Source organism: Taudactylus pleione, unplaced genomic scaffold (genome assembly GCF_031769625.1).
Source record: "Taudactylus pleione unplaced genomic scaffold, aTauple2 ptg000518l, whole genome shotgun sequence".
NCBI classification, from domain to species: Eukaryota; Metazoa; Chordata; class Amphibia; order Anura; family Myobatrachidae; genus Taudactylus; species Taudactylus pleione.
In genome coordinates this window covers 187,956-212,155 of record NW_028284920.1, presented here as the reverse complement: position 1 = coordinate 212,155, position 24,200 = coordinate 187,956, and the positions used below count along the sequence as shown (strand labels likewise).

The following is a 24,200-nucleotide window of genomic DNA, read 5'->3' as shown; positions in this document are numbered from 1 at the left end:
ATACAGAGTCTGCATTTTACCTTTTTAGTGCCCCCTACTGGAAACATGTTATATCCCACCTAACAATAAGGAGCTTTTGTTTATCCTGACTTTGAAGTGAAACTCTTGTATTAAGTGATGGGTCAGATAAAGAGAATATATATGTAACCAAAAAACCCTCATTTAAAAGTTGTCTGACTACTCTTTTGAAAATCTATTTATACACACACAAACTTTTGTTTTGCAGGTATGTCAAAATTCTTCAATAATGGTTGTTCTCTGAGAAAAGATGCCGTGTCTGCCTGCCTCCAGAAAGTTCAGAGCATTCTGCAGTGGTTCGAGAACCAGGACACCCTTCATTTTTATGCAAGCTCGCTACTCTTTGTTTATGATGGTTCTTGCCCACAAATAACAAGGAGGTCAGTTGATGGAATAATCTTTGAGAAGAGAGTTGTTCCTCAAGAGCTTTTTACAGATGAGGAGGCACTCGAGTGTAATAATAACATTACCATGTTACGATCTTTGGAGAATGGGAGGAATGAGGAATCTGTAGAGAAAAAGCTGTCTAGAATTTATGCCGCGCACAAGAAGACATGTCCTAAAAGACCTCACAGCCAAGCCTTTATGGAAGGAGAGATTCTGGACCAAGATAAAACATGGAAGAGTCACAACAATATTCCACAGGAACATCTGAATGGAAATCGTCTATCTAAACTGGAAAACGTACTTTGCCATGTTTCCGCAGAGCTGAAGTCTGATGTGAGAATGATTGATTTTGCTCATGTGTTTCCAAGCAATGACAAAGACTTTGGCTATATCTATGGATTGAAGAACCTAATTGATGTCTTGCAGAGCATTTTAAATGAATAACTTAAAAGTAATTGTAAATGGGAACCAACGACCAGATAATCAAAAACCATACCTTCAAGAATATTTGCACTTGTAATTGTGGTAACCTTTTTCTTTTTCATTCTATTGTGATTTCTGCATTCTAAGCTTTTTCTTCTTGGTGGAATGGGTTTACCTCTTTATAACAATACTCAGGAAATTTCAAGTGATACATAGGCATTAGGAAAATGTACATTTGTTGAGGGTAAGTGAATGGGAATGCTTTTGCGTCTCGAGTAGAATGTAGCTGAGAACATGGGAATATAATGGTGCTATGGCGGGACAGCTTCCTTTCTGACATACATTAGATTTGAATTTGGGACCATACTCACAAGACATTCGTTCACCTAAAATTGTCCATTTCTGTGGAGAAGCAACTGTGCCTTTGCACAAAAGTAACTGTTCTCGTAGTCTCAGACCAAAATCATCTACATAGATAGTAGTATGTAATGTAACAAACTAAAATGAACCTTTTCAGGTACTTAGCCATGGACACTTTGGGGCAGATGCAGTTAAGTGTGAGATTCGGAAGGAGACTTGCGTCCTGTGTCTCTGCAGGATGTTATGGTACTAAAGCATTGCTTTTTTGATGTGTGGGGAAACTTGAGAAATGTAATATCCAGAAATGCGCACTCACATCACATGCAACTCCTATGGGATCTAGTGCTTAATTGAATCTGCCTCTTTGTGTTTATGAAACCTCCCAGTAGTAGATCTGGAAAAGCCCATAGTAAAGGATGAATGTGAAGATTTACTAGTCTTTAAAAGTGTAATTGTCGCTTACACACATCAGACTTTTTTATGGGCAGAACCAGCATGATAGTTTATCAATTTACTTTACCAATTTGACAATGCAGGTGCTTCATGCCTCGATGATATCACTGGTTCCTATTTCTCAAGAGTGTTGATTTTTCTCACTGTGGCTATATCTGTTGTGTGTATGCAGTCAGTGCCGTTTAAACGTGGAATCAAAGGATCCTTTAAGCCTTATGTATTCTGGGTAACCGGAAGCATGGAATGTTGTACTTGGATTACAGCATTTAAAATGGATTTCATTGTGCACGTAGGTAGAAAGGAATATTTCAGATGAAAGCATCGCTTTTGACTTCATGTGGTGTTGCTTGCGAATTATTGGCCTTTTCCACCAATTAGTCCCATGTTCATCTCAAACAGTTGAAAGCTGCAAAAATGGGATCCATAGCCCTTTTCACCCTGATTAGTGTGATGCCTGAGGCTCCCCTAGTGCCCCATATCCTAATTCTATCTCCTGTTTTACATTTTCTCAATCTGCTTAATGAAGCCGAAAGAACTATATTGTGTCCACAGAATATTTAACTAGAGCCTTAATTTATCACTTTGAACAATGTCATTCCTATTGCCAGACCTATCATATATGCTGCTTGATGAAACTGGAAGATTTCTACCTCTGATGGAAAAGAACCCCAATATTAATTTCTGTGCTGTCCCAGGAAATGCTGAGTTTTGCATATGAATAATTCAGTCTATAAGATTCTTTCCATTTGCTATGTATTAACTGGATTGCATGTTGTCTTAAGTTTTTTCTTTTTTTTTTTTCTCTCTAGTTTAATATTCACCTTAGCAGAGTAGAATAAAAAACAAACTCTAAACCTGACCCCTACTGAAATTGAACAGATATATTATGTAATTTTAAATGTCACAATGTGCCGTGCATTTGTATGATTTATGTTGCTGTTTTTGTTTCCACGTAGCTGTAAGAAGCACCTTTTGACTGACAGGGCTGCTAACATGATCTTGTAACAGATATATGTATACACTTCTTCCTGGAAATGGATAAACTAACTACAGTACAGAGAATAAATAGGATGAACCATACAGGTAACTAGTGTATTTAGCAGTGCTTTTAATTGGCCCTTTCCAGCTTAAGATCTCCATCTGTACATGGTAGACATAGTGTTCGTTCTAGCACCCTGCACCTGCCACAACCCGTGCAGTTCCTCATTCCTGCCTGGGGTGTCACTATCTGCTCTGGTGCTTCTAGCACACTCTGGTCTGTATCTCAGCCGTTTGTATAATCAGCTGAGTGTGCTAGAAGCACCAGAGCAGAGAGCAACACCGCAGGCAGGAAAGTGGAACTGCATGGGTTGCGACTAGAGATGTGCAGGCTTGGATTAGTTTGGATTTTCCCGCCAGCAATAGTGTCTCAGAAAGAGGCAAAACGTAATCTTTCATGGACATACATCTCATGGACATACATCATCTCTCATGGACATACATCTCATGGACATACATCATCTCTCATGGACATACATCTCATGGACATACATCATCTCTCATGGACATACATCTCATGGACAAGTCAATGAAAGATGACGTTTTGCCTCTTTCTGAGACACGATTTTTGGTGGGAAAATGCAAACTAATCCCAACCTGCACATCTCTAAGTTGTGATAGGTACAGGGTTCTTAAATGAACACTAAACGCATCTACCCACATAAGAATCCTTCTTTTTTGTGAGTGTGTATGGAATAAGTGCAGTAAATTCAGGGGCATGATGCATGCCTTCATCTGATATAGACATGCATCTTGGAACTAAACTCATGTAATGCAACATGTATATGGAAACATGAAATATCCCTTCCACTTTATCTAATCTTACCTTTGGGTGCATTTATTGTTTTTTGTTTGTTTTACTGGAAATTGTTAAACACAATGAGCAGATCATTAATTTGTGACGCTGACTCTCGTCTAGCTTTGATCAAAAATAGATTAAACTGTATATGTTGCTTGGCGGGTGGGGAAGCATTGCATGGATTTTACATATCTTTTCAACGTCACAATGGTTCACACTACATTATATTGAATTGCTGCTTTTTTTTTTTCTTTCTTAATGAGCATTCTGTGTGGCAACCTGGTGATGGTAATGACCAGCCGATGGCTACAGCTGTCTTTCTATTAATCTAATAATTTAAGCCACTGTTTTCCATGACCAATACAATGTTTAAAAATCAGAAAAACATAAATCGCTAAATATGTTGCTCTTTTCTTAATGGTTGGTAGGATGGGACGCTGAAAAGATTTTTGTTGGGCAAGAGTTTGTTCTAGCCTTTGGCGTACAGCAATAATTTAGAATATAAATTCAACCTTCATATGAGTATTTGCACTGCACAGTGTTTATAAAGACTGACTTGTATGACTATTAATGAATTTTAAATGTTTATTTATTAAAAAGAACCAAAATTATGTAAATAAACCATTCGAGCAATGCTATAAAACAGGCAATAAATGAATAATTAACTGGACTCTCAAAATTGGTCACTGATATCTCAAGAGTTTCTGGATTAGATTAGAGCCGGGTACACACTAGACGATGTGTGTAGCCATCGATGTTGGATGCGGCGGGAGTGCTGGCATCGGTAAGTGCATAGACACACTTGCCGATGCCAGCAACGACGTACAACGGTGGGGGGGATTGGGGATTGCAGCATGGCGTTGCTAACGATATCCCCAGGTTGAGCTGCATGTACAGACTGGGGATATCGTTAACGACTCGCGGGAGCGTGAACATCAGTAAGTGCATACACACTGGACGACGTTCAAAGATATCGTTATCGTTCAAATGAATCGTCCACTGTGTGTGGGGCTTTATTGTGATACATTTCATAAACACACATTGCAATTTAACTTTACATGCATCTTTTTAAACTTAAATATGCTGGTTAATTTGTGTACTCTTAACCACTTGCCTGGCATCATCACATTGGTTGCAACCTCAGGCAGGTTTGTTTTTGCCTGGCGTGGTTGAATACCATGTGACCACAGATTAAAGTCTGACCCCAGGTCCGCCACAAGTAAGCTCGTGCTGCCCCCCCAAACACATAGAGAAGCTGTTGTGATGACTGCAGTCTCTGGCATCACGTGCCGTTTGTGAGCCCCAGAATGCCTTGCGATCTGCATTCTGGGGTGGTCCCTCTTTCCGGCCAAAATAAGTGCTTAGAGGAGAACTGAAGATCCCCTCTGAGCAGCACAATATAATTGCATGTATGATCATCGGCCACTCTGCTACTTCCTGCTCAGATGGGACTGTTCGGGACCCTCTGACCTACATGTTACTCGCTCCACTGCGCTCTGCATATAAGGGAGGGAAGGTGGGTGGAAGCGAACACTACAGGGGCAAATATGGAGACTGGGGTTTGGGGACTGGGGTTTGGGAGGTGAATTTTATAAAATATAAAGATTTATGGCCATGGGAGTTGGAATTGATGATGATTAAAGTGTGTGTGTGATCTAAAAAAAATACACCCGCAGGGTGGTGCTAGTCACCCCCTAGGTGGAATTTTTAAATAAAATACTTTTAAATATATTTTTAAAAATGTTTTTAGGCAAATTAATAAAGCAAAAATTGTCAATTTCTGATGCAATTTTAGAATAAGAATTTGATTTATGTGGTTAAAGCTCCGGTTTGTTAAACTTGTTTGTGTGTATGATTACACTTTAACTTTTGGACAACCCAATGACCTGAAACCTCAAGCTGGATGAGCGATTACTTTCTGTAACCAGGTCCAGGGTGATAAATGTGTCTCTCATTCATTTACCCATTGGTCAGTTTGTAACTAATACACTCCCCTGTCTTGTGTATACCAAACTAAAAGGAAAATAGGGACTGCAAGATTTGTTTCAAATGTGGGTTCTAATTTGCATTATTCCCCACTCTCCCTCCCGAAAAGAAAAGAAAAAAAACACCTAACTATGGGCCTGACTCATGCGCGGCTGCGATCCCGTACGCAGCACTTATGCAAAAAAGCTGCTGGGACTTGTATTGAGACACCCACTAGTGACACCTCTTTCGTACACAGACGCACCAGCGGTCGCAGCATCAATGTTATGAGCAGCTCCTACTCATGCACAGTATAAAAAGTGCTGAACTGCGTAAACATCCGCATTGTGTCCACCTCTGAATCGGACCCTTTAAGAGATCAATGAAAAAGTACAGTGTCAATCAAAATCTAGAGTGTAAACACAACAGTCCTGTTTGTCTTGCTTACCAAATCGGCAATATTGTAATGGCCATTTGACCATCATGTGGCTTTAGCTGAAAAACTAGTATTTACAGCAAAGCCTGTCCCTTTCAGCAGTAATCCTGGAAAAGAAATGGATCGGGAGGTGAAATTGCGCTGTATTTTGAAACCGGGATATTTACACCCATTGGGGTATATGTACTAAGCCTTGGAGAAAAGAGTACCAACCAATCAGCTCCTGTCATTTTTCTAACACAGCCTGTAATGGTTGGTCTTCTATCTCTCTCCACTTTATCTTGAGTACATCTCCCCTCCCCCTTCATTTTATACAATGCAGGCTGTATATTTTTATTTATAAGAGCGGTGAATTGTGGATACCCGGGTCTACAGCTTTATCTCAAACTATTCTTTGCTTTCAGTGTCCACTCAACAAACATGTCACGTTTGTGCAATATTTCATTGTAATCCCTACAGAGGCTTCTAAACCAGTCCCAGAAGTAAAAATACTTAAATACTTAGAAATGTTTCTTAAGTTGAGCTTGCAACTTTGATAAACGTTAAGTCCCAATGGCCTCTCCTCCTAATAGATGAATCTCATTGGTTGCCAGACATGATGACACCCATCTGTGATTATATGCTCGGTAGTTGATATCCTGCCCAGCATATTAATGCAGTCAACATTGGTGTCAGTGGTTGCCATCCTATCTGGCATACAAAAGCTGTCACCAATTAAGTGGTCTACATGAGAGAATCTGTTGCTGAGCCCATCTCCTTGGTCCTCTCTAGAGGGCCCTCCAGAACTGGCATAGAACACCTGGGGACACGGATTCTTAGTTATGAGCTGCAAATGTGATCTCTGGAAGTGCTTTTGTATCTCTAAGAAGTGTGACTTAATGTATAATGCTACTGTATATAACCACTTGAATAATGCATTCTGTGTTTGCTAACAAGAGCTCCACTGTCTTCTGATGATTGTGAGATAAACAATAATCAGTAATGCATATATAGCATAATTAGAGGGAGATGTGTCTCACTTTTCTAAAGAGGATAGGGGAGGTGTTGCCAATAGCAACCAATCAGATTCTAGCTGTCATTTTATTGAATGTACTAGATAAATGTTAGCTAGAATCTGGTTGCTAAGGGCAACACCTCCAGTTGTGCCCTTTTTAGAAGCTTTGAGAAACCTCCCACTTAGGGGTATATTTACTAAAATGCAGGTTTTTAGAAGTGGATATGTTGCCCATAGCAACAAATCAGATTCTGCTTATCTAGCTCTTTCTGGAAGATAATAATTAGAATCTGGTTGCTATGGGTTACAGCTCCACTTCAAAAAACCCACACTTTAGTAAATATATCCCTAAAGGCGCACAACCACTAGGCGATATTAATGAGTGACTGCACGATTACGACATCGTAATCGTCTAATCGCTCATTAATCGTGCACTATAATGTCGGAAACTACCAGTGATGCGCGCCCTCCCGCTGGCCGTTTCCGACATCACTCATCGGTTGGTCAATCTGCCGATAACGACAGATTGGCCATGTTCAGGGATGATGGGTGCCTACACTGAACGACTAATCGTTCAGTGTAGGCACTACACGGGATGGGGAACGACTGTACCTCATCTGCTAGTGGGTGCGAGCCTTTAGTCTCTCAAGGGTTCTCCCCACTTTGCCATCTTTTTCTGGAAAAGGACTCTATGAGCTCACTGTTGGGATCAGAGGCTTCTTTAACCACTTAACTGACGTGGTCACATGGGGTGCAAACGCAGCCAACTATGCTTCAGTTGACAAGATGCGACCGCACCACCTCGATGTGTTTTTCAAGAGGAAATCCGCTCTACACATGTGCAGAGCGGATCTCCTCTGACACCCTGGACTCTCCTGCGATCCCAGCAATTTTTGATCAGTGTTGCCGGAAAAAATAGTAGGATTTTCAATTAACTCGCCACCCCCCCCTGCCTGTTGAAAGTCTGCAATGGCAGCCAAACTCTGCCTTCTCGCTGACAAACTTGACCTAATCTCACCACTAAACAAAATTTAGCGAGTCCGGAGCTACCGTTAAATGCACTATATATCCACACTTACTCGCGGGTGTGAAATACTCGCAAGTTAATTGAATCAACCCTATAATCTAGAATTTTAAAGTGATCATCTCCAATGGAATAGCATTATGAGGAACACTTTTATAAATGTTGCTTTAGTGGGGTAACTTGCCTTTTGTAACGTATAAAGCACTAGTCTTTTTATTTATACAATTTTCACACAATTACAATTTATGTGCATTTCTATAAACCTCAAAAGTTGTCATGTTTACTAATAACCCCCCTCCCCCCACAATTCTAGGCAAAGATGCAGTTAAAGTGAGGAAAAATATATACATTTGTCAATATATGGCATAGGAAATTCTTAGGCCGGATACACATTAGATCGATATTGGCACGATTTGCCGTGTCTGCATGACAAATCGTGCATATCGTCTAATGTGCATGCACAGTTGCGTGCTCCCGTGGATAACCTACAAGATTGTGTGTTTGACCGTGCAGCACGGTCAATCAAACAATATCCTGTGTGGCTGTGCATTTTAATGAAGGATGGAACGAGATATAGTTCCGTCGTTAATTAAATTGTGTAGTGTGTAAGGCCAATCTGATGGTCCAGGGCGAAGGGAAATCGTCCCAACCACCTGCACAATTGGTCTTTGATCTAATGTGTACCCGATCTTAGTTTTACAATTGTTTATAAAAAGGAAATTTACTGGAATTATTTTTTTAAAATATTATGGCATTGAATAACAATGTTATCGTGGAATAAACAGCAATTCAGATGAGCATGGATTATTACTGATCAACAAAACATTTATTTATTTTTATTTTTTTAATTACTTTAGATATGTTCCGAAGTTTTGTAATCTTATTAAGCATTTTCTAATATTTAACTTCCCTCAATTGGAAAATTTGCTTTAGAAGTTGTTTTAGGAAACCAACATATTCCATAGTTTGTAGTTTCTTATTTTAACTGGATTTTACAGAAATGTTGCACCTTTGTCTATATTTGTGGCATAATATTGTGTGTTGTTTTTTTTTTTTTTAAGCATCATGCATTTGTTTTGCAGACTATCTCAATGGATACTTTTAGCTGATATAAAACAAATATACTAATTAAAGCTGTCACCTTCTAGCAACTATTCAAACTAAAGCAATTTTGTTTTTTTATGCAGAATGTGTCACACTTTTTTCCTTTTCACATAAATTTCTATTCCAAGCAGATTAATTTTATTGTCCTCGGACTCGGCAATAAAGTAAATCTGCCTGTCTGGAACACACTGTAGAGGAGGCTCAATATTATAAACATTTATGTAAGTATATCTTTTTAACAATTCTAATTGATTTACTTCTAATTTCAAAGTTGAGCTCACCAGATCTGTACATTTGCATCAGAATAATGAAATTGTGTGCACATTGACACTTTATAAATTTTGGGTTGTGTTTTGCAAAATGTATAAAAGATTTGGAAACTGGATTACATTAAATTTTTTTGTCTTAAATGGTTTATAAAACTACAGTACTAAAATCTGTTGTACTTGATCAATGAATGTACTATGTCAAGTGTTTTGATGTGACAATGTGAATAACTGTTTAATTTTTTGGTAATCTCTGCCACTACATATAAAGTATAAATGTATACCTAGTGAACATTTATTTTTCAAAAGTCTGGTACACTTAACTTTTGTATTGTTAGTGATATCTAGCTAAATAATAGCTGTTTGTTGGCATACCTGAATTGCTATTAAAAATTTGTTCTCCAACAAATCTGCTTTTTGTGTTGTGTTGGTCAGGCGAAAAAGAAAATCTGAAACTTGTGGGTAGCATTACCCATAGTATTAAGGAAAGGGTCTATCTGGCTTCCAAACACACAAAGGAAAAATTGTTATACATGTTGACCTAATTTAATACTAAATCAGAGGTTAAGAAAATAAAACCTAAATATATAAAAGTTTGCTCTCAAAAGCAAAGTGCTTGTAAAGTCACTGTGTGCAGGTAATACAGAGATTAACAATGCTGATATATTAAGGTTAGCTTTACTATTTACATTTCCTATTTGATCCTCCATGGCAGCCTCACCTTGGGATATAGGACCTGTTCCCCTAGTATAGACGGAAAGTTTTTTTCAGGGACCATCCCCCCTGCTGTATATATTCCAGATCCTCCTCCTCCTTGTCTTTGCCTCTATACAGTTAGGAGACAGGAAGAAGAGTAGGGAAGTTTTTTTTTTTTTTGACCTAATAGAGTAGTATGTCCTATTTGCCCAGTGCGCCCGATGTGTGAGCCGGGGTGGCACCCCGTGGCCATTATCATGGAGGCCGATTTGGGACTGGTGCTTCACCGGAGTCGGGTCTGGGGCTTGTTCCTGGTACCTGTGGAGCATTTGGTCTTGGAGCTCCCGATTGAATATAAACAAAGATGGTACTGCAGTTGGCCGTAGTGCGCAGGCGCGCATCTGTGGATCTGATGATGCGCAGTGCGGCTGTCGCTGCATGTGCACCCGACCGGATCAGAGGGCTTTAAAATTGCGTGGCACACCAGACGTAGAGAGCTGTGTTTTCTCCTCTACCGATCCACTTGCCTGCTAAACTGAGATGTGCAAATCCAAAGGATAGAATCAAAACCTTCACCCCAACAGCCGAATAGCGCCCAGTAGAGGTAAGCCCTTCTTAGTGGGTTTATAGGTATGAAGGTTTTTATGTATTAGGCTAGTAATGTCCACAGCAGTATGAGATGCACAAACACTACGTTTGCATTATAACATGCCACGTTCCACTGACACACATGCAGTGATGCTGCACAGGAGAAAACTTATTTCTACTTCAGGGTCCATAGGGTATCCACAGGATACCTTGGGGGTATAGGTGTGACGTCAGTCGCAGGGCACCAAAGAGTTAAGCTTTCAGCCTCCCAGGATGCACTAGGTCCCCCTCCTATACCCCGCCCCCGGGCCAAGGCACCTCAGTTTAGTTTGGTGCCCGGCCGGAGTCGGGTGCACCTGTTGGAGTGGGGGCTAGAAGAGCCCCTGAAGCTTTTTCTTCATGCAGCTGTGGCTGCACATCTGGATGAACAGCATGGACAGTCAGTCCTGACGTCCATGCTGTCTTCCCTACACCCCGCCGGTACCATAACGCCATGTACTGATCCAGGGATGCTGGTGGGCGTCTGGGGTCACAGCTAGCGGTGACCCCAGATGCTCCGGACCATGGCCGGATTCAAGGGGGACAGAGGTAAGCAGCGGGGTCCCGCGGTGGGTCCCCGCTGATCACATGGTCCTAAGTCCCCAGGCAGGGGGCTCCCTGGGGACTGGCTGCAGCGTGGAGCCAGGCGACCAACCTGCGCTTCCACTACCCCCTGGGACAGCGGACCGCAGCAGAGCGGTAGCGCTGCGGCGTCCCAGGGGTTAAATGCATGCCAGGGGAGCGTGCCTTCCCTGTCTCACAGCCGGCGCCTCCCCCGCTGCACACAGCCCTCTCTGCACTGTGCTGACTGGTCCTGTGTCAGCGCTCCTCCCCCAGGCCAGCTTCTCTCTGCTCCTCGGCGGCCATCTTCTCTGCAACGCATGGTGAACGCTGCTGGAAGTCTGGAAGGAAGCATCGTGGTCTGGCTCCCCCCGCATACCTCTCCTCCGCTGTGGCTCAGGTCTGTGTATGCAGCGCTGTGTCCTACCAGGCCCTGTGTCTGTGTAGTTGAGTGATCAGCGCTGTTAGTGCAGGAATTGTTATTTCTCTGCATTGTATGTGACTGTGCTAGCGCTGCCTGTAACTTTTCTTCTCTAAACTGTCAGCTTTATTACTGTCCCTGTTCTTTCTGCTAAAGCCCTTGCGGTGCGGTGCTGCAGGGTGGTCTCTCGCCTATTTAATACTTAATTGGTGAGAGAGGTCACATACGTGGTGCCATCATGTCTGAAAGTGATTTTCCCCTCCGGCTACAGTGTACCACGTGCAAAGTACCGTTAGCGGAGGGGGAGGGTAGCGCGGAGGGCCTTTGCCGGCAGTGTTTGTCCATGGCGCGGCCTATTACGGTTACAGCACCGGTACAGGAGCCGCCCTGGGCTTGTTTCGCTCAGGCGTTAACAGCTTTAGTGGGCCAGTTAGCTCCGCAGCCCGCGTTTACTCCGATGGGTTTGTCCCAGCAGTCTGTGGTGTCGTCACCCATGCAGGGGTTCCCACGACAATTGGTGGTACCCCACAGTCTCCCTATTTCCCCGCTCCCGGGTTCTCAGGAGCCAGCGTGGGTTAACTCCCTGACGAGTTCTGTACAGCACTTGTCGGATGTGTTGCAAGGGGAGTCTGTGATGCGGCCTCATAAAAGGCCGGTGGCGTCTGTCCGCTCCTTATGAGGATGACGAAGGGACGTCTGATGATGGGGAGATTCTGGATCCTTACGATCAGGAACCTCTCCATACTAAGGACGCTGATGCTAAGTCCAAAGTATATATTCCTGGACTTATTCGGGCGGTCCGCACAGCCTTGGTGATTGAGGACGAAGTTCCCCCAGCGGCTAAATCTAAGTATGCCTTTTTCAAAGATGTGAAGGGCGATGCCACAGTCTTTCCTCTTTCGGGTCAGTTGGTGGACCATTTAGAGGAGGCGTGGAAACAACCTGGCAAAAGATACCAGCCGCAGAGACGCCTGGCGGTGGCTTATCCGTTCGCGGATAATTATTTTGCTAAGTGGGAATCCCCTCCACAGGTGGATTCTCACGTGACCCGTCTTGTCCGTAGTGCCACATTGCCGATGCCATCCATGTCCTCCCTTAAGGATGCTACGGACCGCAAGGTAGAAATCTGCCTGAAGTCCGCTTATTCCCTTGCAGGGGGGGCAGCACGGCCGGCTATGGCCATTTGCTGGGTTGCCAGAGCGATGGAGCGCTGGGCGGATTCATTAGAGGCTTCTTTTGAATCCGACTGTCCGGCCGAACAGGCGGAGTTGATTGGCAATCTCCGTGATTCGGCCACCTACATCAACGAGGCAGCTCTAGACATTAGTACTCTGGTGTCTAGAATTTCTTCAGCAGCGGTAGCTGCTCGTCGCACCTTGTGGCTGTGATCCTGGAAGGCGGACGCAGATTCTAAGAAAGGTCTGGAAGCGTTGCCGTTTACCGGAGAAGTTCTCTTCGGTCCGGATCTGGATAAGATTGTGGCCACGCTGGCGGCAGCCAAATCTGCTTGTCTCCCGTCGGCCGCTGCTCCTTCTGGTTCTGGACCATCGTCCTTTCGGTCATCTAGGGCCCAGGGCAGGCCCAAACCACAGTCGTTTCCTCGACAGGCTGGCCCTAAGAAATCGGTCAAGCCCCGGAAACAGGCATGGAGTACCAGACGTCCGGCCCCCAAGCCAGATGACAAGCCTGCGGCCTGACGGTCCGGGTCTCCCCTTGGGGGATCCCAGGGTGGGAGGCCGCCTGCTGCAGTTCTCCCGGTGTTGGTCGTTCACTACGACAGACACTTGGGTTCTGGAGGTGGTCTCCCACGGGTACGCCCTCTCCTTCCGGCACAGACCCCCGGCTCGATTCTTCACCACGGGTCTACCATCAGACCGGAACAAGGCTACGGAGCTGCGGAAGGTATTGCACACTATGCTCCAGGCTGGAGTTATAGTGCCTGTTCCATTCTCCCAGAGGGGCCAGGGTTTCTATTCAAATCTATTTTTGGTACAGAAACCCAATGGGTCATATCGTCCGATTCTCAACCTCAAAGCACTCAACAAGTCTTTGCGGGTCCCGAAGTTTCGGATGGAGACCCTACGGTCCATCATTCTGGCGCTGGAACCTGGGGACTACATGGTGTCATTGGACATACAGGACGCTTACCTGCATGTCCCTATTCTTTTGCGCCATCAAGAGTTCCTTCGGTTTGCAATCCGCAGCGACCACTTCCAGTTTCGGGCGTTACCTTTTGGCCTGGCGACAGCACCACGTGTTTTCACCAAGGTGATGGCGGTCATGGCGGCTTCTCTGCGGCTGCAAGGAGTCCGCATGTTGCCGTACTTGGACGACCTGTTATTGGTGGCAGGATCTCCAGAGCTCCTGTTACACCACTTGGACCTGACCATTGCACTGCTGCAACGGCACGGCTGGCTAATCAACTGGCAGAAGTCCACTCTAATCCCGTCTCGGAGGATTCTGCATCTTGGAGCCTTATTGGACTCGGGACAGCAAAGGATCTTCGTGACGGAGGACAAGATCTCTGCTTTACAGTCAAGGGTGCGCAGTTGTCTGCACAGCCGCCGGGTGTCCTTACACTCGGCGATGAGGTTACTGGGCTCCTTGGTGTCGGTGTTCGACATGGTGGAATACGCCCAGTTTCACTCCAGACCTCTGCAGCACCTGATCCTGTCCAAGTGGAACGGGCTGCCTCAGTCTCTGAAGTTCCAGACGATTGTGCTCACCCCGGAGGTTCGCCTGTCCCTTGCGTGGTGGTTAAAGACGACCCACCTCAACAAGGGACGTCCGTTCTGGGTTCCAAATTGGATCCTGTTGACAACGGACGCCAGTCTTCGGGGCTGGGGAGCAGTTTCGGGTCCACACTTGTTCCAGGGCAGGTGGACGCCGACAGAAGCGGAGTTTCCAATAAATATCTTGGAACTCCGTGCGGTCTTCAATGCTCTCCTGCAGGCACAGCGGTTTCTCCGGGGTCACCCGGTGCAGGTCCAGTCGGACAATGCTACCACCGTGGCCTACATAAACAGGCAAGGAGGAACTCGCAGTCGGGCGGCTCTCGTAGAGGTCTCTCGGATCCTGGTTTGGGCGGAGCGCAATCTTCCGGCCATATCAGCGGTCTTCATCCCGGGAGTGCTAAATTGGGAGGCTGACTTTCTAAGTCGCCAGGACGTTCATCCAGGGGAATGGTCCCTGCACCCGGACGTTTTTCAACTACTGGTGGACAGGTGGGGTCTTCCAGAAATCGACCTCATGGCGTCCCGGCACAACAGCAAGTTGCCGGTGTACGGGTCTCGCACAAGAGACGAAGGGGCGTCTCTGGTGGATGCTCTGTCCGTCCGGTGGACGTTCAGGTTCGCATACCTGTTCCCTCCGGTCTCCCTTCTTCCACGGGTGATCCGGAAATTCTAACAGGAAGGAGGGACGCTCCTGTTGATAGCTCCCGCGTGGCCCAGACGGCACTGGTTCTCAGACCTTCAGGGTCTGTCCGTGGACAGTCCTTTGCGGTTGCCGCTACGACCGGACCTTCTGTCTCAGGGTCCTTGTCTTCACCCGGACCTGACTCGGCTGTCTTTGGCGGCGTGGCTGTTGAGACGGCCATGCTGAGGTCCCGGGGGTTTTCCAGCTCTGTGGTGCGTACCATGTTACGAGCTCGGAAACCGTCTTCCGCGAGGATATACCATCGCGTGTGGCATACGTTCTTCCAGTGGTGTCGACCGAGAGGTTATGCACCGTGGGAGTTTCGTCTGTCTCGGATTCTCGCCTTCCTGCAAGCGGGACTAGATCATGGGCTTCGCCTTGCTTCTTTGAAGGTACAGGTTTCGGCCCTATCTGTCTGGTTTCACCGTAGGATTGCTACAGTCCCGGTTGTGCGCACCTTTATGCAAGGTGTTCTCCGTATTCAGCCGCCCTTTGTTCCACCTGTGGCGCCTTGGGATTTGGCTGTGGTCCTGAGGGCTCTCCAAGGACCGCCGTTTGAACCACTGGGCTCAGTGGATATTAAATGGCTAACAGCTAAGACTGTTTTCCTTCTGGCCGTTGCTTCAGCCAGACGTGTTTCTGAGTTAGGGGCTCTTTCTTGTAGACCCCCTTTCTTGGTTTTTCATGGGAACAGGGCAGTGCTCCGCACTCGGCCCGAGTTTCTTCCCAAAGTTGTTTCCCAGTTTCATGTTAACGAGGAAATAGTTGTTCCGGCCTTTAACTCACCGGGTCTTTCCGTGGGTGAGGCCTCTTTGGATGTTGTGCGGGCCTTAAGGACTTATGTTGACCGCACTTCTTCGTTTAGGAAGTCGGACGCTTTGTTGTCCTCTATGGCTTCTGTAAAAAGGGTTGGCCTGCTTCAAAGCAAACTTTGGCAGCCTGGATCCGTATGGCTATTTCTGAAGCTTATCTTCATGAAGGCCTACCGGTCCCTCCTTCTCTGAAGGCTCATTCCACTAGGTCTGTGGGTCCTTCGTGGGCAGCTCGACGTGGTGCCTCGGCAGTTCAGATCTGCAAGGCTGCTACGTGGTCTTCTGTCCATACCTTCGTGAGGTATTACAGGTTTGACACCTTCGCCTCTCAGGATGCTTCCTTCGGGCGGCGGATTCTCCTTTCTGCACAGGAGCATCCCCACCCTTAAAGGATACTGCTTTGGGACATCCCCCAAGGTATCCTGTGGATACCCTATGGACCCTGAAGTAGAAAATATGAGATATGGTAAGAACTTACCCTTGTTATCTCTATTTCTACGAAGTCCATAGGGTTCCACAGGACTCCCGCCCTGTCGCACCTGTGCTGCAGATGGGCTTTGCTCTGGTCACCGGTTTTCCGTCTCCCTCTGGTGAGAATGTGATTCTTGTATGTGTCCAGATCTTTGTTCTCTCTCTTCCTTCTCCTCCTCCGGCCTATGGCTTGGTAACTAACTGAGGTGCCTTGGCCCGGGGGCGGGGTATAGGAGGGGGACCTAGTGCATCCTGGGAGGCTGAAAGCTTAACTCTTTGGTGCCCTGCGACTGACGTCACACCTATACCCCAAGGTATCCTGTGGAACCCTATGGACTTCGTAGAAATAGAGATAACAAGGGTAAGTTCTTACCATATCTCATATTTTTCCACCTCCTGCACTTTTATACACTAGAAAGCAGAAACTGGCTGTAAAAAGTACACAATTTTGGGACGAGCCCAGTAGCAGGGTTGTAACACGCTAGGGGGAGCACTTGGGTCGTCACAAACATACTAGAATGTATTTACGGGAAGGTGCCTCTTCATCATGTATGACTGAGACCAGACTTGAAAATCTCTGGACTGGTGGAAAAGTGTGGATCTAAAAAAAGGTCAACACCGTTGTCTCAACCGAACACGCAAGTTCCGTAGAATGGGGAGCACGCTTGTCACAGATGATGAAACAAGGTTGGTGAACCCACAAAGGATTACTTCCAAGATTATCTGAGAGAAAGTAATTTAAGAATATTTTGGGACAATATGACAGTGATATCACATATAAATCAAGGGGTTACCAGAAGCAAGACCATCATGGAAGAAGTCTGAAAAATGTATGATTTGGGCGGAGAAACACCACCTTTCTCTTTCAGAATGCCACGTGTCCGGCAAGAAACTTTGTAGCAGAATTTCTGAGCAGGAAACATTCTCCCAGGAGAATGGGAACTAAATGCAGAGATATTCCAAGCAGTTGTGGAAAGATTTGGATGACCAGAGATTCTTTTCAAGACCCTATGTACAAAGGGGAAAGATGCTTTGTCCCAGCAATGGGATTTTCATCTAGGATATGTTTTCCCGCCTCAACCATTGAGATGTCGCATATTGGAAGACCATCAAAAAGGAACAAGTAGAGATTATAGCATTCTACCCTATTGGTCCATAAGGGCATGGTTTTCAACAGCACTAGAAATGGCAGTGGAAGAACCATGGATGCTACCAGCAAGGCCGGACATATTGACTCGGGGTCCATTATTACACCAGAATCTAACAGTCCTCAAACTAGCTGCCTGGAGGTTGAGTGGGAAATGTTAAAGAAAAAAAGGCTTTCAAAGCAAGTGGTACAGACTTTACTACAAGCCAAAAAGGAGAATTCTTCACAGATATAGGATTTGGAAAACCTTTTGTCTCCTTTAGTAGGAAGGGCACCTGAGGCAATGACAACAGACATACCTCAAATATTACAGTACCTATATGAAGGATTTATCAAAGGCCTGGCAGTTTCAACAATGAAAGTACACATCTCAGCTGTCAGTGTACTTCTGGATAGGAAATTAGCAGAAGAGGAGTTGGTGAAGAGATTCTGCCAAGCAATCAAGAGGATAAGTCAATAGATCAAATCTTTCATAGCCCCTGGGATCTAAATTTAGTCCTGGGGGCTTTAATGATGACACTATTTGACCCTCTAGAAGAAGTTTCCTTAAAGCATCTAACCTGGAAAGTGGTCTTCCTGATTGCTGATGTTCTTGCAAGGAGAATAAGCGAATTACAGGCCTTGTGGTCAGAAGAACCATACCTGCATATTAGGCCAGACACCTAAAATTTGTACTGAAGGCAGTCTCGTCCTTCCATCTCAATCAAGATCTTGTACTTACCAGACTTTTTCGCCCAGCCAAAGGATAACAAAGAGGGCTACATACACTGGATCTGGTTAGAGCTATTTCTGTCTACCTTAATGTGGGTGAATTCAGAAAGACAAAAGCACTTAATTGTTTTACCATATGGAAGTAGACAGGACCATAGTCCCACAAAACAGACCATTGTAGATGGATAAGATAATTTATTTTCCTATGGAAAAGGAAGGTCTCAAGGCATCATCTGGCATTGTTAGAGCACGCTCGACTAGGGTGATGGCACACGACACGATAAAGGAGATCCGTAAAGCGGAAGCATGGTCTTCTGTACATTTACAAATCATTGGTGCAGATGTATGAAGCTCTGGAAAGTGATAAAGTGCAGAGTGATAACCGTCCAGCCACTCAGCTCCCTACTGTCATGTTAAAGGCTGTGTTTGAAAAATGTCAGTTGGTAGCTGATTGGCTGGTCGTTTATCACTCTCCACTTTATCACTTCACAGACCTTCATACATCTGCCCCAATATTCGCTGGATCTGTTAGAGGCTCATTTTAGAGATAAGAGCTGATTCAGAGCTGCTCTCTAGATGCGATCGCTCGCATGATGTGTATGCAAATTGCGTAGGCAGTGCAATCGCAATGCATTAGCACGCATAGTATTTCTTAGAGAGCGATCACATAGTGTATGCAGACACCCACCAGCCTGTCTTAAGACGCCCACTTGTGCACGTCATGTCCAGGAAGTGTATGCAACCATCGGTACATCGGATGCGATCGCAGTGCTTGAGATTTACATACCCTGCCGCAAGCACTGCAGTGTAAAAACAAGCCAGGTGACGTGTACTATGATGCTGTCTTTTAATTATGCACACCTCTAAAACGCAGTTTTGAGATGCACAGGCACGCCTGTGTTTGCACCTCCACACCACCGTGTTTAAAGGCCAACCCCTGTCACTCACTCTGCTGGGCTGTCTCTGCGCTGCGAGTGAACGCATTGTGCACTTTCGCTAAGGTATGCGCACTGCGATGCATGTGCACAATGCATAGACACTGCATACCATCGGCAGCAGCGAGTGTTTGGAGCTCATTCAGAACCGCTCTGTAAAAGGCAAAGTCCTCCAGAGAGGCACTCAAACATTTGTTATGCAGAGTTTGAAGTCTTATTGTTATTGCTCTCCCTGTATATATGAGCTTTGATATGTCCCAAGGTCAGGCTGACATGGAGGATCGATGAAGAAAACATCGGATTATACTCGCCGATAATTCTGTTTCTTTGAGACACTCCATGGCAGCCTATAGATACCCTCCCTTGAGTAGCTTTGTTTTTCTTCAGGAAGTGATTATAAGGAGACACTCAGAAAGACGAGGAGGAGGAGGAGGAGGAGGGGGGGCCGGAATATGTACAGCAAGGTGGGCGGTCACAGTAAAATCTTAGTTTGCTGTGGCTTGACATAACACACTTACTGTGTAAATCCACTTAATGCACAATTCAATCATTAAAAGCTTATCCCAGCTGTGCGAAGTGTGGGGCAAATCAACCTGTACCTCAAATTGCAAACTACAATTGGATAAAAATATAGAAGTCTATTAGTGACCAAAATTAAAGAACTGGGAGCTCTTAAAAGGCGTCAAAGTGCTTATTTTAGCATATTTTAATAACAGTGAAAAAAATGACATACAGATGTCTCCGCCCTACATCTTTGCTGCTTTGCTGTCAAGCAGCCCCACTAGGCACTCCTGTGCAACACTGCTAGTGCCGGGTGTTTTTGTTTTTTTTTTGCCTGAAAATGCATCTTAAGGTGTGTATCCACTAGACGATGAAAACGAACGATTACAACATCGTTATCGTTCAATCGATCATTAAGCGTGCAGTAAAATGTTGAATACGACCAGCGATGCGCGCTCCCGCTGGTAGTTTTTGACATCTATCATTGCCTGAACATGCAGGCCAACCTGCCGATATCGACAGGTTGTGAATGTTCGGGGGGTGAGCGAGGGTGCCTGCACTGAATGACATTTCGTTCAGTGTAGGCACATCCACTGCACAGGGTGATAAACGATTGTACGATTACAATGGTGCATGTAGTGCACCTTTAGTCACAATGTGATGCACCAGGAGACACTGCTGATTCATTTGATATTCAACACATAGATCTGTGCGACTGAGTCTCTGAATCTACTGTATACGAAGTGCTACGATGCAGCATCAGTTTTTTTTTTTTTTTTTTCGTGCCAAGTTGTAATTCATGTACAGACTCCGTTGCACATAGATATACAAGTATCTCTCATCAAATTAGCACAATCTCCTCGTGCATCCCAGTATATCGCATTGCTATTAAGATACATTTTCAGTAGAAAAAGATGCTTGACCCTAGCAGAGGTGACCTGACCGCTTGCTCATGCCAGGTGTCTCGCGCCACATGGTTTATTGAGGCTGGATGTATGAGGGCACATCTGTAAAACAAGGTTTTTTGGTTTTTTTTGCCAACAAATTAATGCTCTAGAGCAGTGATTCCCAACCGCGGTCCTCAAGGCACACTAACAGTCCTGGTTTTGGTGATATACATGCTAAAGCACAGATGGTTTAATCAAAATAACTGAGGTACTAATTAAGTTGCATGTGCTCAAGTATGGCTATCCTTAAAACCTGGACTGTTAGTGTGCCTTGAGGACCGTGGTTGGGTACCCCTGCTCTAGATGAATTTAGGATGCATAAATATGACTGTATATACTTTCTTTTGACAATCTCTGACTTTATTATTTATTTTAATAAGCAGTGCTTTACAGAGATTGTTTAGTTATTCACATCAGTCCCTTTCCCAGAGGAGCTGTGCCCCCAACAAAAGATGTAACTTTGTCCTCCTTGCAATTTAAGTGCCTGCTTCAGAGACAAACTGTAATGCAATTGGAACTGCATTCTCTCCTGGATCGCAGTTGCTAAAATATGGTAATGCCCTCCAAAGCATAGGGACACCCACTGCTGCCTTCTATCTGTTCGACGATGTGCAACAGCATAAACATCAACGCACAGCAGACAGACTAGCAACATGTAAGGCAAGTCTCACTAGCCGCAAACACTGCAGCTCTCCTGACACGCAGAGAGCTCTCATGTTGCACAGGATATCACAATGACTCATTTATGCATGCCCACAAAATGGCGCTTAAACAGTCAGACACCCCTGCATTCTACTAATCTCTACTCGTTACTCATTTTGCGCACCTTTCCAAAGTTCGGACGTAATCTCAATCGCTGCGCTGTGGCTTTTGCAAATCGCTCGATCTGCAAAAAGATCAGCTTTGCTTAAATCTCTGAATCAGGCCCTAAATACTCTGCCACACTAACATTAACCTACCAGCATGTTACTAGTCATAGATCATATTCACAACAAGTGGTCATGCTGGGACCTTCCTTATCTATGCCAGAGTGTAACTTTTTTTTCTTCTTCCATAAAATGTCATTTTACAATACTTAACAGCTTGTCATTCATTCCTGTCTGTCGCTTTCAAATGTATCTCAGTCAGACATTGTGCTGAAATACATCCAGCAACAGCCCTCGAGACCAGCTCTTCCCTCATTCAGAATCCTACTTTACGTGGCATTACCTCAAATAACACAACTGTGTGTCCAGTCGACGGCTTTCCTGGATCTCATTACTAAAATAAATCAATACGAACTGAAAATGATACCTCACCGTTTATGCCCCTGATTCATAGGCATCTTTATAATTGTGCACACGAGCCCCTGGGTTCAGGGGGGCCCACACCACACACGCACCCATTGTTAATAAATCTCTCCGCAGATTCCGATGTGCTGCTCCACAGCGCCGGGCCGACGCTGCAGAGCAGCAAAAAAATCACTGGGAAAATGGCAGTGGCCGTTTTCCTGGTAAACTGCATGCGCAGAAAAGATGTCCCCGGGAAAATAGGCGTGGGCTCCATTTTCCTGGAGACTCGCGCATGCACTGTGGATTCTGGCATGAAGAGAATTAGCAGAACCCAATTTAGGGTGTTTGTTCCCCTGCTATCTTGAACAAGAGAAAATAAAAAATGAATGCCGTAGTACTGGATTTTAAAATATTTCATATATTTTTTTACACAAGTTTCTGATTCACTGAGAAAACAAAATGGCAGTTAAAATGATAGAATAGACAGACAAAAGTAAAAATCAGTGTGTGCTCTTTTAGCTGACGTAATGTTAGGGATATTTCTGGGTTTCTGTTCTTTTGTGATGTGAGAAATAAAATTAGAAAGTCTGTGAAATCTAACACATGCATCTTTGTTTCTAGACCATAAAACCTAACTGGTTACATCCCACATTTATAATGTGGCCTATAATCACAATGCAGTTATCTTCCTTTGGGTGTTGAAAAAGAGATTGCAAGCTCTGCCACTGCAAAGGATTAGAAGCAAAGTGATCGCTACTGTGATCATTTTCCTTCCAGGTTCGGATGCTAAGGGCCTAATGCACTTGCGCAGCCATTGGCAGGGCTGATGGGCAATACTCCGGAGTATCCCTTCCTAGGCTACCATGGGCTAACATCTTCAGATGGCATAAGTTGCTGGGGCAAAGCTCCCAAATGCTTCACATTCCAAACCGTAGTAAATCTGACAATTTAGCTGCCTATGGGGTTACTATGCTGTTAGCAATGCAGGGACCACTGCAGATCGCTCCTGCGGTCCCTGCTGTGTAATAGAGTGCCAGTTCTGTTGTTAGTGCAAACTCACAATTACTGAAAAATCCGCACCCCCTCTCGGCAGCTAACACCACAGCCGCATCAGTAATAGGCAAAGTATTCACAGCATGTGCGACCCGGGGGCATATGGCAGCCTGGCCCTCCTTCCCCTCATCCAGCCCGTCCCTGCACTCTGGGGCCCCCTAGGACTGCGGGGCCCGGTACAGTTGTGCCCCTAGGCCCCCCCCTATCACCTGGCCCTGCTGTCTGCTGCCGGGTGGAGCCAGCCAGAGAGTGTCCAGTGTCCAGAGTGGCCCAGAATGCTTGCAGCAGTGCGGGGGTCCCTGGACGACCACCCTGTCCGCCCCGCATATAATCCGGCCCTGATTGTACCACACTGGCCCTATATAAGTAGCATAATTTTTTTATAGGTTTTGTGAAGGAGACAGTGTAGGAGTGTGGAGAAACATTGTGAGGTATAATTTGTGTTTGGCAGTTGGCCGCAGAGCCGTAACTAGACTTTTTGGTGCCCTGTGCCAGAGAGAGCATTGGTGTCCCCCCCCCTATTCTTCAAATAGGGACATAAGATGCGCATCTGAAAAAGGGCCATGGCCTCATGGGGAAGGGCCAGGGAAGAGATAGGGGAGGACAGGAGATGCTGTGGATAAAAGAAGAGGAAGCTATAAGTGAGAATCATAATAAACAGGAAAGTTGACAGGCCCAAACAGTGCCCCCTGCCCTGGGGTACCTTGTGCCATGGCACTGGTTCTCTACCCTAGTTACAGCCCTGGTTGGCAACATGGCATGTAGGTTGAGAGTTGGGGGTGAGCTGAGTCTGGAGGAGGTGATAGGGACCCAACCTGAGTTTGAAGAGGAGGGTGGTGAGGATCAGGAGGAGGAGTTGGTAGGGGAAGAGCCTGCTGCATCTGCCCCTGGAAAGACAAAAACAGGGCGGTATGTCCGCTTCACTTAAGAGAAGAACTGGGCACAGGTGCATGCAATTGTGCCAGTGCATAGTAGGATCCTTGGACCTGAGGCACACTGCACAACCCTGGCCTGCAAGGGGTCTGTAATTCTGTAAATGCAATGAATTGTTGCAAGTGGTCTGTTGAAAACTGTCAAGAGGGTCCTGAAGGCAAAGATGGCAGCAGAGCTGCATAAATCTGGCACAGCAGGGGGTGGCCCAGCAGTCCAGATCCATTACACTGCATTTGAGGAGGAGCTTAAGTGGGTGTTACCGCCAGAAATCCTGCCAGGCACCCATATTGAGTCTGTACCCCGTTAGATTTTATCAAAATAATACATATGGGAGTGCAACCTAGACAACCAAATAAATCTATTACAAGAAAGAGAGAAAAAAGGGGTTGTGTTGTATAGGCGCACAAATTTAATTTATTAAAATATCACT

The 24,200-nt window shown here is 45.3% G+C and overlaps 1 protein-coding gene across 1 annotated transcript in view; it reads left to right on the top strand.

The window, feature by feature from the left end:
- Positions 1-2,928, top strand: part of IPMK (inositol polyphosphate multikinase) — a 30,152-nt gene extending 27,224 nt beyond the window's left edge. The window contains exon 6 of the mRNA XM_088450381.1: positions 227-2,928. Coding sequence (XP_088306507.1) covers positions 227-849 — 623 coding nt within the window. The 3' untranslated portion in view covers positions 850-2,928. The remainder of the gene's footprint in view (positions 1-226) is intronic.
- Positions 2,929-24,200: the final 21,272 nt, after the last annotated feature.